Source organism: Dama dama, chromosome 10, assembly GCF_033118175.1.
Source record: "Dama dama isolate Ldn47 chromosome 10, ASM3311817v1, whole genome shotgun sequence".
NCBI lineage: Eukaryota > Metazoa > Chordata > Mammalia > Artiodactyla > Cervidae > Dama > Dama dama.
In genome coordinates, this window is record NC_083690.1 from 4846817 (window position 1) to 4860506 (window position 13690).

The 13690-nt window shown below is 47.5% G+C and overlaps 1 protein-coding gene across 1 annotated transcript in view; it reads right to left on the minus strand.

Moving 5' to 3' along the window:
• The window catches only part of CREBBP (CREB binding protein), a 116390-nt gene that overhangs the window by 52197 nt on the left and 50503 nt on the right, over positions 1–13690 (minus strand). Inside the window, exon 3 of the mRNA XM_061152730.1 lies at positions 11705–11881. Within this exon, the coding sequence (XP_061008713.1) occupies positions 11705–11881 (177 nt within the window). The remainder of the gene's footprint in view (positions 1–11704; positions 11882–13690) is intronic.

Consider the following 13690-nt stretch of genomic DNA (forward strand, 5'->3'; position numbering starts at 1 on the left):
AACAAGTGCTGGTGGAGAACTGGCCTCTCTCACACTCTACTGGAGTGTGTGTGAAAGGGTGCAGCCACTTTGGAAAACACTCTGGCAGTTCCTCAAAAGGTTAAACCTGGAGTTACCATCTGGACCAGCAATTCTCTGAAGCGTACGTGTAAGAGAACTGAAAACATATGTTCACACAAAAACATGGACACTAATGTTTGCAGCAGCAAGATTCCTAACAGCCAAAAAATGGAACCAACTTAAATGGGCATCAAGTAGAGACTGGAAGAACATGATATATCAAAAAAAGAATATAACCCAACCACAAAAAAGGAAGTACCAGTATGTGCTACAATATGAGTGAACTTCGAAAACATTGTGCTAAGTGAAAACGCGTCACAAACAACCACATCTTGTATAATTCCATTTCAATGAAATGTCCAGAACAGGTAGATCCTGAGGGGCAGAAAACAGATTAGTGGTTGCATCTGGCTGAAGATCTTGGGGAAATGGGAGGAACTTGCTAACGGCACAGACTTTCTTTCTGAAACATGAAAATGTCCTAAATTTGAACATGGTTGCTAATGGCTGCACAGAACACTAAATGCCACTGAACTGTGCACTTTAAAGAAGGGAACTGCATGGGAAAGTGATTGTATCTCAATAAAGCTGTTTTAAAATGAGTTCTATCTCACTAATTATCAAAGAAACGAAATTAGAACGAAGAAGCATCTTTCACCTATCAATATGACCACAATAAAAAAATAATAAAGAAAAATGTCCATTCCTTTTGATCCAGTGGTTCTATGTCTTATAATTTATTATTAGGGAAGTAACCGGACTAGTGTGCTAAAATGTGTGTACAAAGACAGACACCACACTTTGATTAAATTACTGAATACTGGAAAATTCCCTAAATGTCTAGAAAAGGCAGACCAATTAAGAAAAATTATGGCTACAGACCTCATGAAATCAGATGCAGGCATGAAAAGTAAGGGGAACCTGAAGAGACCCCAGTCAAAGCCACATGGAATAGAAAGGCCTAGAGCCAAGCCCTAACCAAATCCTTGACCCACCAAGCATTATGAGATATAATCATAGTTATTTGGGGCAGCTAAGCCCATGCCCCACAACTACTGAGTCTGCTTGCCCTAGAGCCCGTGATCTGCAACGAGAGAAGCCACTGCACTTAGAAGCCCACAAAGCGCGACCAGAGAGCAGCACCTGCTCGCCGCAACGAGAGAGCGCCCACGCAGCAACCAAGACCCAGCAGGGCCACAGCACCCACAGACAAGCCCCGACCATAGCGCAGACCTCCATGCTTTCAGTGAAGTGAAATGGGACATATTAAACTACAGCGGAAAGCTATTAAAATAGTACCATAAAGTCATTCAGCTTTTCCTCATCACCTTCATGCATTGTTTGAGTGTTTTACAAGAAGTGTCTACTATTTTTATAACCAAAAAAAAAAAAAAAAAAACACCAAAAAAAACCAAAACCCACTTTGGGAGGAAAATCAAAAGAACCAGTACAAAACAATGAACAATTAAATATTTAAAAAAAAACTGTGAAAGTACTAGAAAGTGGTAAAGGCCTTCGTAAAAATATATAAAACAGTGGATCCTAACTAGTCCCCAGTAAAACCTCTTCAAATACAGATTCCCCACTCATGCCTCCCAGAGATTATGGTTCACAAGATGGGGGTTGGGGGCGGGAGGAGGGGGAGCAGAGGCATTTGTGTCCAAGTTCCACAGAGGGTGCTTCCTCACAGTAGCTTTACACTTCTTAAAGGTTTTCCGAAATGAACATGGATGCACTTTTACGGTTACAATAAGAAGACACACTTAGGAGAGACACTCACAGGTGATTCTCATGCAGCGGCAGCCATGTGTATCGGGAGAGCGCCTGGGCCAGACCGCCGTAACAGTGACCAACACACAGGCAAGGCATGTGACACACACGAGACAAGGCGAACAGCGCAGGTGTGGGCCCTTCTCCGTCTTCACTTCTCGAGGACTGTGCTCGGTTCATACCCACCCACGGCCCAGGGAGGGCGAGCGCGGGCCCATGCAGCCTCGTGGGCGGTGGCGGACTGGGGGGCCGGGGGGGCTGTCTAACAGCAGAGTTCCCTCCTTAATTCCTCTGTGCTCACCGCGTCAGAGGGCTGCCACCTTGCATTTGAAGAGAATGTAACAGGAAAACTGAGGGAGGTGGGAGCGGGGTTCAGGATGGGGGACACATATACACCGGTGGCGGCTTCATGTTGGTGTATGGCAAAAACCACCACAATACTGTGAAGTAATTAGCCCCCAATCAAAATAAATAAATTAAGTTTTTTAAAAAAGAAAACCTGGCCAAGGACAGGAACTAAGCAACTTGAGAAACAAAAACATACTAAACACAAGTACTTTCATTCTTACCAGTAATCAAGAAATGCAAATCACAATAATTGGACACTATCTCCTCCTGTCAAAGGACAGAATGATAACCCCCAGCCTTGGGAGCATCATCTGATACTAGTGACCTGCTTCCTGGCTTTTGCTGGAAGGCAATACAACAGTATCCATCACAAGCTTTAAAATTCATGCAATACATTTTGGTAACTCCCATCAGCTCACATGCAGTTCCTAGTAGTGGAAGGGGAAGGTGACCGGGGAGCAGGAGTCACAGGTTGCCATCACGACCCCCTGCCTGTCAACATTCTGAACCAGAGTAACAGCAGGTGAACACAAAGTGTACAACCCAAGGGCTGTGGAGGACACAGCCCGCTCACCCCATTTCATTGCTAGATCTTTTGTGCTTTGCATGTATCTTGCTGTCAGCGTAAACTCAACCATCATTTAAACCTCTGTCCATTAAACAGCCTTGAAAAACAAACATTTTATGTTTATTCTGGTGTATTTCTTAATTTTAAAGGAGCTTGCTGTATTTTTATTAGGTCTGTCATTGTTACATAGGTCTGAGTAATCAGCACCGACCCCATTTTTTTTAAAATGCCCTTTATCCTAAGAACAGGATGACAGATGTGCACAAGGAATATGTATAAAGTTTATCCTGGCATTCTTTCTAGAAAAAGAAGTTATTTTTCACAAAGTATCCAAGAATAGATTATAATGTCTGCAAAGGACTCTGCAAACAGTAAGAAGCAGAAAGTGACAAGTCAGGACAGTGAACGAAAGTGCCTCCTCTGACCACATGACCACCACCCCCCATCTGCAGGGCTGGGGTTCCCGGAGACAACTGTTCAGATAAGCCTGGCCCAGACCTTCCACATTACCGATGCAGTCCAGACCCCTACTTCTCTGACATCCTCCCCCAACCCACCTGGAAACTTTACTTCTCCCCAGTCTCCACTTAAAAGTCAGGAAATGACACCAAAGCAAACACCAGGTGGGACAAAGGATTGTTCTGCAATATTTGCTTGTTCTGATTCCCCCAGAAGGACCCTAGAACAGCTGGTTACACAAAGCTTTGCAGTCATAAAATAGAGAAAACGCTCATTAAATGTACTCAGCTATCAAACCAGGAAGAAGTGATAATCACCTGAGATGATAAAGATCAACTGGTAAGAAAGAGAACAGTTATTTAGATAGTATAATGCTTCTTGTGTCTTCTTCATTTTGTTTGGTGTCTGTTGATTTTTAAAAAATATGATTACCTAACAATTTAAGATTTAAATTCAATAAGGAAATAACTAAAAATGATCAAGTTGGACCAGAATGATTTCTAAGCAATCTTCCAAATCAGAAACACTGATTTCACACTGGAAAACAGACGGCTAAGTCAAGAAAGAAACCTCATGGATGAGAGAGCACAGGACAGACAACTGGACAGACCCACCCTCCCCCCGAGCCAGCGTCACTCCTGCCCACCTGGAGAGTCGATCTGCCCCGGGGGTTGAGGGGTCAGGTACACCTGTGCAAAGAGACCCTGAGGGTAAAAGCTGCTGGGTCTACTCCAACAGCCAAGGGGACAGGCCCACCAGATCCACACGTCTCAACTGACTCATGAGGTCTTAGGAGCATCAGCCCCGTTACTGTACAACCAGGCCACGAGAACTACCCATCTACTAACAACTGGCTTCCCAGGTGGCTCAAGGGGTAAAGAATCTGCCTGCCAGTGCAGGTAGACATAAGAGATGTGGGTTCGATCCTTGGGTTGGGAAGATCCCCTGGAGGAGGGAGGGCACAGGAAACCTAGTCTACTATTCTTGCCTGGAGAATCCCATGGACAGAGAAGCTTGGTGGGCTAAGGTCCATAAGGCTGCAAAGAATCAGACATGACTGAATCAACTCAGCACACACAAGTTTTAAGGAATTATCTTCTTGACCACACATCTATATGAACATATTCTTCAAGAACATTTATTACAGTAAGTTTTTGATAACTTGGCAAATTAATCATTTGACAGACAAATTAGCTTTTGGTGGCTTGAGCCTAAGTGCCATTTCAGATAATTGTGGAAAAGGTAAAAAGAAGTTTGGGAAGTTGGGGTCACACGAAGACAACTGTGACTCTTCAGACAGGACACTGCGCTCACATCTTTGGTAGCTGGGAATGTCTCCTTCCAGACCCATTAAATGTGCTGCCTACTGACTTCTGTCTCTTTAAAAAAAATTATTTAGTTAAAAAAATTTTATATATAAGTGTAATCATTTAAGGTGTCTACTGAGTTCTTCCTAAAACAGTCACTTCATTTCCCAGAACGCCTGGTACAGTCTCTGTGTTTGCTGCTAACGGGGAGGCAGAAATTCTGACACTAGTGTGTACTGGACACAAGTTGTTTAGACACGAAGAACCTGCCTCCTAAGTCTCCACTTTACATGGAGTCAAAGATCTGAATGTCTCTGAAGATAATGCATGTTGCTTTACCTAGGAAGCTTCACTGAAGAAAAGGCTATGCTAATTAGACTATAGAGAAGACATGGTTAATGGAAACTGGTCTTGGAAAGAAGTTAAATGACTTTTTTAGCTCCACGGGGTCTTTGTTGCTGCATAGGCCTCCTCTAGTGTGGAGAGCTGGGGCTACTCTCCAGCTGCAGTGTGTGAGCTTCTCACTGCAGTAGCTTCTCCTGTCTCGGCTCTAAGCGCGCAGGCTCAGCAGCTGTGGCTCAGGGGCTCAGTGGCTCCATGGCATGTGGTATCTTCCCAAACCAGGGATCAAACCTGTGTCCCCTGCAGTGGCAGGCAGGTTCCTAACCACTGGACCACCAGGGAAACCCAGTTAAATGATCCTGATTGAGTACTTCCAATACCAGTACAACCAATACAGCTGGTTCCTACCATCAAAGAATACTATAACTATTTCTCAATTTATGTTTTTTTTAAAATATTTGCAACACATCATATTTTGGGCTTAAGACTATGTTTCCCAGGCTGATATTTATTGCCAAAACAAAAGGGGATAAGTTTATATAGTAGAAAGGGTTTATATAAGTGCCAGTAAGAATTTTAGATTAGAAGTTATTCTTCAAAGGCCCACAAACTCATCTTCTCAGAGGTCTTGAAGTTACAGGTGGAGGCGATGAGAATAAGAAAGGTAAATGCCTCAAATTACAAGAACACTTGGAGGACTAATAGTGAGAGGCAAGCACTTACTTCCCAACACTGTCCCTTGTATTCCAGTTCATTTACTGAGGCATAATTCATAGCCACAGAGTGATTTTCTACAGAAACTGCTCTCACAGTGAAGAGCTGACGAGACTACTCACTCGTCGTTCCAGTGAAGGACAAGAGTGCTGGAAGCTCTCTCCCTAGTCCTAGGGTGGAAGGAAACACCAGAGCGCCAGTGATTTTAAATCCATGCTTGTGAAGTACAAGGAACTACAGACAATGCTTTACCCACATGAGCATTTAAAGGGCAGCTAAAACTAGGATGAGCCAGTCAAAGACGACAACAGGTAGAGACGCTTGGGTTCGTGAAGTTCAATCAGTTTAAGTCTTGATTCCTCAGTGACTGGAAACTGGATATGGAGGACGGAAAAGGATGAGAAAAGAAGACAAAAAGCGGGAGGGAGAACAGTGAAGGTTTCTGAAGTGGACACAAAGACTAACAAAGCAGGCCACTCCCCAGTGGGCATCTGGGCATCAGGTTCCTGACACTGCAGGGGACAGAGCCTCTGGAAGCCTAATCTACACCAGAACCACTGGAGGAGCGTAGTTCAACCACAAGAGGAAGAACAAGTCCATCTACTTGGCAATTATCCTGAAACGTCTTAGAGGGAAGTAGGTGGCACACACTGGAAAACTGAGAAAGAAAAAAACGAAAGTCTCACAAGTAACAGTGAGAGACAAAAAGATTCCTCCCCCCCCCCCCAAAAAAAAAAAAAAAAAAAAGATTCCTCCCCTTCCCTCTAAAGAGATTCTGAACCAGGAGGACACAGGGCGGCCCAGCGGCCAGTCTGATGCAGTGGGTCCGCTGCCTCACTGAGAAGCAGACAGAACCAACTCCAAGCACACAGCTTGCCCCGGAAGGGCCAGAGCTGATGGTGCGTCACCACGAGCTGCCAGCGGCGCTGCCCCCAGCTGTCACTGCGGCCCGACCCTCCTCGGCACGGAGCGCCCTGCACAGCCACCCTCCCCTGCTTCAGGGACCTGTCCAGAGCCTTCAGGTTCCAATTCTCTGACACAAGAACAAAATGAATCCTAACACCACTCCCACGAGCTACTTTATCTTTCCTTTAGTAACCAACTTGAACAATTTACTGACCAGAGATGTTTTTGTTACCTGAACTTATTGACCAGAGATGTTTCAGTATTCACTTATGTAACAAATTGCTGACCACAGGTGTGAGTTTCTGTAAAAATCCCCCAAGCAATAATGTGTTATCAATCAATTAATTTATTTGGTTGTGCCAGATCTTAGTTGTGGCACATGAAATCTTCAGTCTTTGTTCCCACATGTGGGATCCAGTTCCCTGACGGGGACTGAACCCGGGGCCCCTGAGGCGGGAACAGAGTCAAGCCACTGGGCCACCAGGGAAGTCCCTCCTCCATTACAACTTCAGAATGGCAAATTCTCCATAATACAGTCTTTACTTTTTCTCAAAACAACAAAAAAACCCCAACACACATGAACTTCCTGTTAGAAATAACCCTGTGGGAGACCACAGTGGGACACCCACAGCAGACTCTATAGAGAGAAACTGACGGTGGGGTCCCTCTGGTCACCAAACCTTCTCAGGTGAGATAAGCCCAGAGGTGCCCCACCTGAAACAGGGCTCCTTCAAAACAACCCCACACCCATCATGAAGTTCAGCAAACGGCGCAATGGACGACCTGGTTTCAGCTGATGCCCAAATTCCGAGCCCTTCCTGCTAACGCTCCCATGCTCTCTGTTATGACCTTTTCAGGTGAAGATGGCAAGGAGGGCAATGTCAGTGAGGGGTCAGGCAGCCCCTGCTTCCAGAGGACTGCCCTGGGACAACGCCCTTCCGCCCAGGCAAAGCTCTCCTCTGAGACGGCCCACGTGGACCTTGAAGCCAGGCTACAGAAAGACAACCCAACCTATGCCCCCACCAAAATCATTCTTCTTCATCTGTAAAATTTATATAATTTTGAAATTCGTACATCCACATGAACTATCCTAGAAAACTGGACAGCGAATACATACATTTAATAGTTGTCACTCTTATTAATTCAAATTATAAACAATAGCATACATACTGAGTCTTATTAGACCTAAAACTTGACTATTTCTAAAACACATCCCGATTTCAAAGATGCTACAATATGGGGGGGTGGGGGAGAGCACATCTTAGAATCATGAAATACAGTGTAATAATATGGTGAAAACTCTCTAAGAACTAAAAAAGTCTGTAGAAAGTTAAAAAATTACAAATAAAATGGCCGAAGACAGAGCTGCAATGAAATCCACGTGAAAATTCAGGGAGATGAGGCACTTGCTCCTGAACGCTGTCCTGGGGATATGGACACTCCCAATAAGGACCCCGTCCGCAATGGGGGCTCTGCACCCTCGGGCGCCCGGCAGCACAGCCCAGAGGGAGACCTCAGGGCAAGGTGAGCCTCGGGCTTCCACGACTACGGGCCCCACAGCCCTCATGCTTCCTGACTGCCCCACACACCTACCTGCACGATCTTTGGCCCTCACCTCACTCACCACCTCATCCTCTCTCGGTCTCCTCTCCCACCTTCAGTGACACCGCCAGCTCCCGTGGACAGTGGCCACCCTACTTCCATGTCCGTCCATCTGCCTGGCCTCTTCACCTGGACGTCTCACAAGCATCTCAAGAGGAGCAGGTCTATGCTGGAATTACGAGCACCCTCTCCTTCGTCACCCTTCTCCCAGCCCGCTGCTCTGCTAGCTCTGTAAGTGGTCCCACCACCCACCAAGTCATCTCTCACGGTGACCCTACTCTAGCGGCAAATCTCGCCTGGTCTCCTGTCCCCACTGTGATCAGTAACCTCCAGGCCCCCGTCTCCTCTAGCCTGGACCGCTGCAGCGGCCGCTGCCATCCACAGCCTCCCTGAGATAGCTCCAGCTGAGCCCCCAGTGCCCACCTCACACCACTTTCCCCTCATCCCTCCCTGGACTTTCGCTGGCTCCCATACAAGTCATGCTCTTCCAGAGCCCTGGGGTCTCCGTGGCTCCTGCCCACCCTCCCGAACTTGCCCTTAAACCCCATTCTTCGTGCAGCTCTCTCTGATGGTTTCATCTAAGGAGGTCCCCGTGTCAACTGCAACCTCCGTGCGCTACTCAGACCTGCTGGAGCAGTCTGCATTTGATTATTTGTTTTCCACCACCACCACCGCCCTCCTACCCCCGCAATTCCACGGAGGCGAGCTCTACATCACTCATACCCACATTCCAGATACACCTGGGCTCAGAAAAGGTGCTCAACAAAAGTGGCAAACTAAAGGACCGGCCGCACCCCCAGCTTCCTGTGCACCTCCAGTGACGGAGAGGAGACAGGCACGAGCCCCTTGGCCAATGACCGAATATCTAAACGGTTCCACAGAGAGCACCGGGTGAGCTGGAGTCAGAGTCCTGCACTCACCCGGGCAGCACACGGAACCTAGCTTGGTTTTACAAGGTCGCTCTCCAAAGCATGACAAAAACCACAAATACATTCAAGGCTCCAAATTTTTCTTTTTCTTTTTTTTTTTTTTTTAACTAAAGAGACCTAAGTCTTTGGTAACTGCTTCCTTCCTGTAGACAACAATCTCTGAACTCCAACAGGCCAGATACAATTTAGAAAGTTCAAGGAAAACCACCAAATATGTCTGAGGAACTGACATAAGTGATATAAACACCCCAAAGAGCTCGGAGCCCCTAAAACATGACGGCCAAGACCACTGAAAGAGTTCTGGGCCTTGCAGAAAACAGGCTACACAGCTCTGAATGAACTCAGTCACACCCTCAGCCTCCTCATCGGTAAAATGGGAGGTGAATGATGTCTTTCAAGAGGCTGTGAAAGAGTAAGGTAGAACACACGATGAGAAAGCACTTGGACACCAGGCAAGTGACGCGCCCTCACGTCCTGCTCCTCTGACGGTCCCTGCCAGCCCCTGTGCACGCCCAACAGCGTGAAGGCCGAGGCTTCAGGCGCACGTGCTGGGGAAGCTCTGGCGCCTCACAGGTGAACGTCTGAGGACCCTACTCCAGAGACAACAGCTGTGGGTCACTTCCCAGGTCCACCCGGGTCCCTGTGGGAAAGTGGTGGCTAGGCTGGCACAGATCAAGGCTCTGCCCCAGTTCGCCATGCTGTCCTGAGGGAGCCAAGGTTGGGGGCGGGGGGGGCTAGTGGGGAAGAGCTGGTCTCATGTGTTAGCTTCACAGACAGAAGGATGAGATTTTATCATTACTGTCTCCCCTAACCATTCCCCAGGGCAGGGGCCTTCAACTGGGGCTGGCTGGGGGGTGGTGGGGATTAGGCAGGGAAAGAAAGGGAACGGAGGAGGGCTGGGAGCACTGCGTGGCGAAGGCCAGGGACCCTGCTACGTATCCATCACACACAGCACGGCCTGAGCAACTGAGACCCCCGAAGTGCCAGCAGAGAAGCCCTTCCGCAGCCCAGAGAGCTCCAGGCCAGGTGCAGGTGGACAGAGAAGCTTCTTTCCCGCCTGGTCTGACCCTGCCCTTGATCAGCGCACCAGTCCCAGGAATTCAGTCCCTGGAGCCGCAGAGGCGGGCAGGGTTTCTGCCACTAGGCTGTGCGTGAAGGAGAGAGGGTGAAAAAGTGGGGCTGGAGAAAATTTTAAAGAAGAAAAGGGAGGAAAACGTTGGTTCATGGTTTCCCAGACTACAAAACACAGGATGTCTGTGAAAAGCAAATGCTTTTACTCCCGAAGCCAAAATGTGCTCCAGGTCACTGAGCAAACCCAGGGGACAATCAGCAGCGCTGAAGTCCACACGACTGCCCCCCACTGAGGCCTGGGAGAGGCAAGGTCAGGGAGCGCAGGGCCGGGGGTTGGGGGCGGGGTGTGGAAGCAGCAGTGGGCTTTGCCGTAAGTTCTGGGTCTGCCTGGCTGCGAACAGAGCGATCCTGGCCACACACAATCACTGGAGGAAAGCAGACCCAGGGGAGTCAGAGACGCCCACAGGGAGAAGTGGTCAGCACTCAGAGCAGCCTGAGGACAAGTCTCATCACTCTTACTCTCTCTTGTTTTAAGATGAGAATGTGGCAAGCAGAGCAAATCTGACCAGGACACCGAGGTATCACCCCGTTTCCTGATTTTTATAAAAAAACAAAGAGGAAGAGACCCAGCTCTTTCTGCTTCCAACAACCTCCAGACTGCTAAGTACTGTAAGTACTTAGTTCTGGCAAATGTCCCAAGTTACAAAAGATGCTAAGATCCAGGGAAGCGGATGACAGTGATAGAGGAATTCTCTGGGATGTCTTCACAACAAATACTTCAAATTACAGTTTTTAAAAAATCAGAAGACAAAGAACAATCTTTTTTTAACATAACCCCCAGCTTTCTTCTGAGTCTGCCCAGATGGCTCCGCAGAGCTGCGTGGCCGGCAGCCCCAAGGCTGGCCCAGGGAAAGGAGAGTGACTGCTCCAGGCCCTGACCCCGTACCAAAGGCACATCAGAGACGCAGCGGCCACGTGTGCACAGTGAGGTCCAACAGAAGAACACACTTCCCGTGAGTGGCTGGGACTCAAGCGATTCCATCTTGCGGCACAAAGGAGCTGTTTTCCCACTGATCTCTCAGTTAGTGAAATTGAGAGTTACAAGGGCAGTTTCTATTTTATACGTAGGAAATCTCAGGGAGAATGAAGACACGTGAAGCCATCTGTCAAGTCAGACAGGACACACACGTCTCAAGACAAGGCACAATTCACTGAGATAAATGTCCTTCGCTTGACTGTGACAATAATGGATGGGCTTCTACTGACAGCCTCAACCTCTGACAGACAGGAAGTGTAAAAAAGCCAAAAAAGCCCATGTCCCCCATTTTCTCAGCTCTCCTACTGAATCAGAGGGTGACTCTGGAGGAAAGTCAAAGTGACTCACGAACTCCCTCCCTCCTGGTAGGGACCACAGGAGGACTAGCTGAATCATCTTTACTAGCCCCTTATGGGCAGCTCATCACAGAAAATTAAACTCACGGAGACAGCACACACACAGGAGATACGTGTTATTTTCCTATCACCCACAACACACTTCTAGCTTTAGATCTTCACTGTCAGCACGATTAAAATCCACACACCGAAGCACCCACTGGAGACCCATAGCTCTGAGACCAAGGGCAACTCACCATGTTTGGCACATTGGTGACTGAAGCGTTCTTGATGTCTGCGGCGAAGGGAGGCAAGCTGTTGACCATGCTCTGCTTGCTTGGCAGCTGAGGGTTCACTCCAGGGGCTCCCATCTGCTGCCCTCCAGTTTGACTAAAGGGTTGTCCAAATGGACTTGTGTTACCAGTCATTCCCATCTGTAACAGAAAGAGCAACATCAGCCGTCCTGACATGACCACTTATAAAAGGAAGGGTCTCAGAAACGTTCACTGTGACCCACTGAAGCAAAAGTCATTATTTCCCTTTGGAACCTTCATTTCAATTATAAGTTAAAGGTGCATTCTCAGGGTTCACAGCATTATGAACAGAGCAACTTGCTCAAACGGCTACAGACTAAAGACAGAAGACAAGTAAAGCCGCTCCCAGCATCCGGTCTGTTCCCGCCTCCTAAACACCACCCCAGAGCCCATGCTCTTCTACCCTCACCCCTACGCCTGACTCCCTACCCGCACCCCCATGCTGACTGAGGCACTGACAGTCAAAAGATCACGTGGAAAACAAAACCTATTTGAGTCACTGACAAAGGGGCTCTCCTTCAGCTTAATCCTTAATTACTCTGTAAGTAGTTTCTTTCAGCTACCACCTCCCTCAATCAGATTTAAGTTTCCATCAGTTCAAAATGCACAGTAGAAATACTGACAAAGAAATGATATAATGTCTGGGGTTTGCTTTAAAATAACCTTGTGAAGCAAGGGGTAGTGTTCCTGGAGAGTGACTGGACAAATGCCGGTGACTACTCACCCAGAGACAGGTGCAGGGGGTTGTTATACTAGCCCCTCTAATACTGTACCTATTTGGAGTTTTCCATTATAAAGTCTTATTAGTCGCTAAGCCATGTCCAATTCTTTGCAATCCCAAGGACTGTAGTGCACCAGCCTCTTCTGTCCATGGGGCTTCCCAGGTAAGAATACTGGAGTGGGTAGCCACTCCCTTCTCCAGGGGATCTTCCGGATCTAGGGGTCAAACCTGTGTCTCCTGCACTGGCAGTGAAATAAAATAATCTGTATAGTAGATAAAGCCAAGAATGGGAAGGAGGGATTCCACCGATGCCTCAGGGAGGGAGTCAGCAACCCCCTCGGGGGTCCCCTACAGTCAAGAGGCCACAACCAGGACCTCTCAGCTCCAACCTCCACACGTCTGAGTCCCCACGGGGAGGTCCTGCTGTTCGGCTGCCCCCCTGGAGCAGCAGCAGCAGAGACACATTACTGAGAGACGGGCTTTTCTAACCTGCCCGCCTCTGCTCTCTCACGAAGCTGCAACAACCTATCTGCTGCCTACTGCCTGTTCTGCGTTTCTGGGATCCTGGTGCATCTGAGGTTTAGCAACAGGGAGGAAGGAGTCCCCCGAAGAGAAGACCACCCCCCTTCCCTAGGGGAAAGTTTCCATTCAAGAAATCACAGCTCAGTTCTCTCCACCAGCCTCACGTGGTGACTGTAGCACCAGCCCATTCACACAGGCTAACTTAGGTTCCTTCCTTTCCCTCACCTGAAAGATGAGCGTCTCGCACAAGACAATTGCATTATTTCTTTCGGCTCTAAAATTCTAGGTTGCAAACAAATAGATGCTCAACACAATTGAGGCTTTTCTGCTGAAATATCCACATAAAAACACAAAACCAAACAAGTGCAACCAAAAAGATTTTGTCTGGCATTTTCATAGGTACTAGTGGTTTCCAGCCTCGCAGCTGATACTTCCATTTTTCGAACATAAACACATCCTAGCTACCATTTTTGCCCTATTTGCTTTGAGTAAACTGAAACGAATTTAAACAATTAAAACTCAAAGTCAACTTGAGTAAACTGAAGTAAAAACAAATTCTCTACAAAGCCCACAAGGAGATTCCACTTTAAATTCACATGACTTAATCAAGGAAAGATTTAACAGACAAACTTTTTTTTAACATAAAGGACATTTCTGATTTTCAGCTAGGTTCCTTCAGTTGTTAT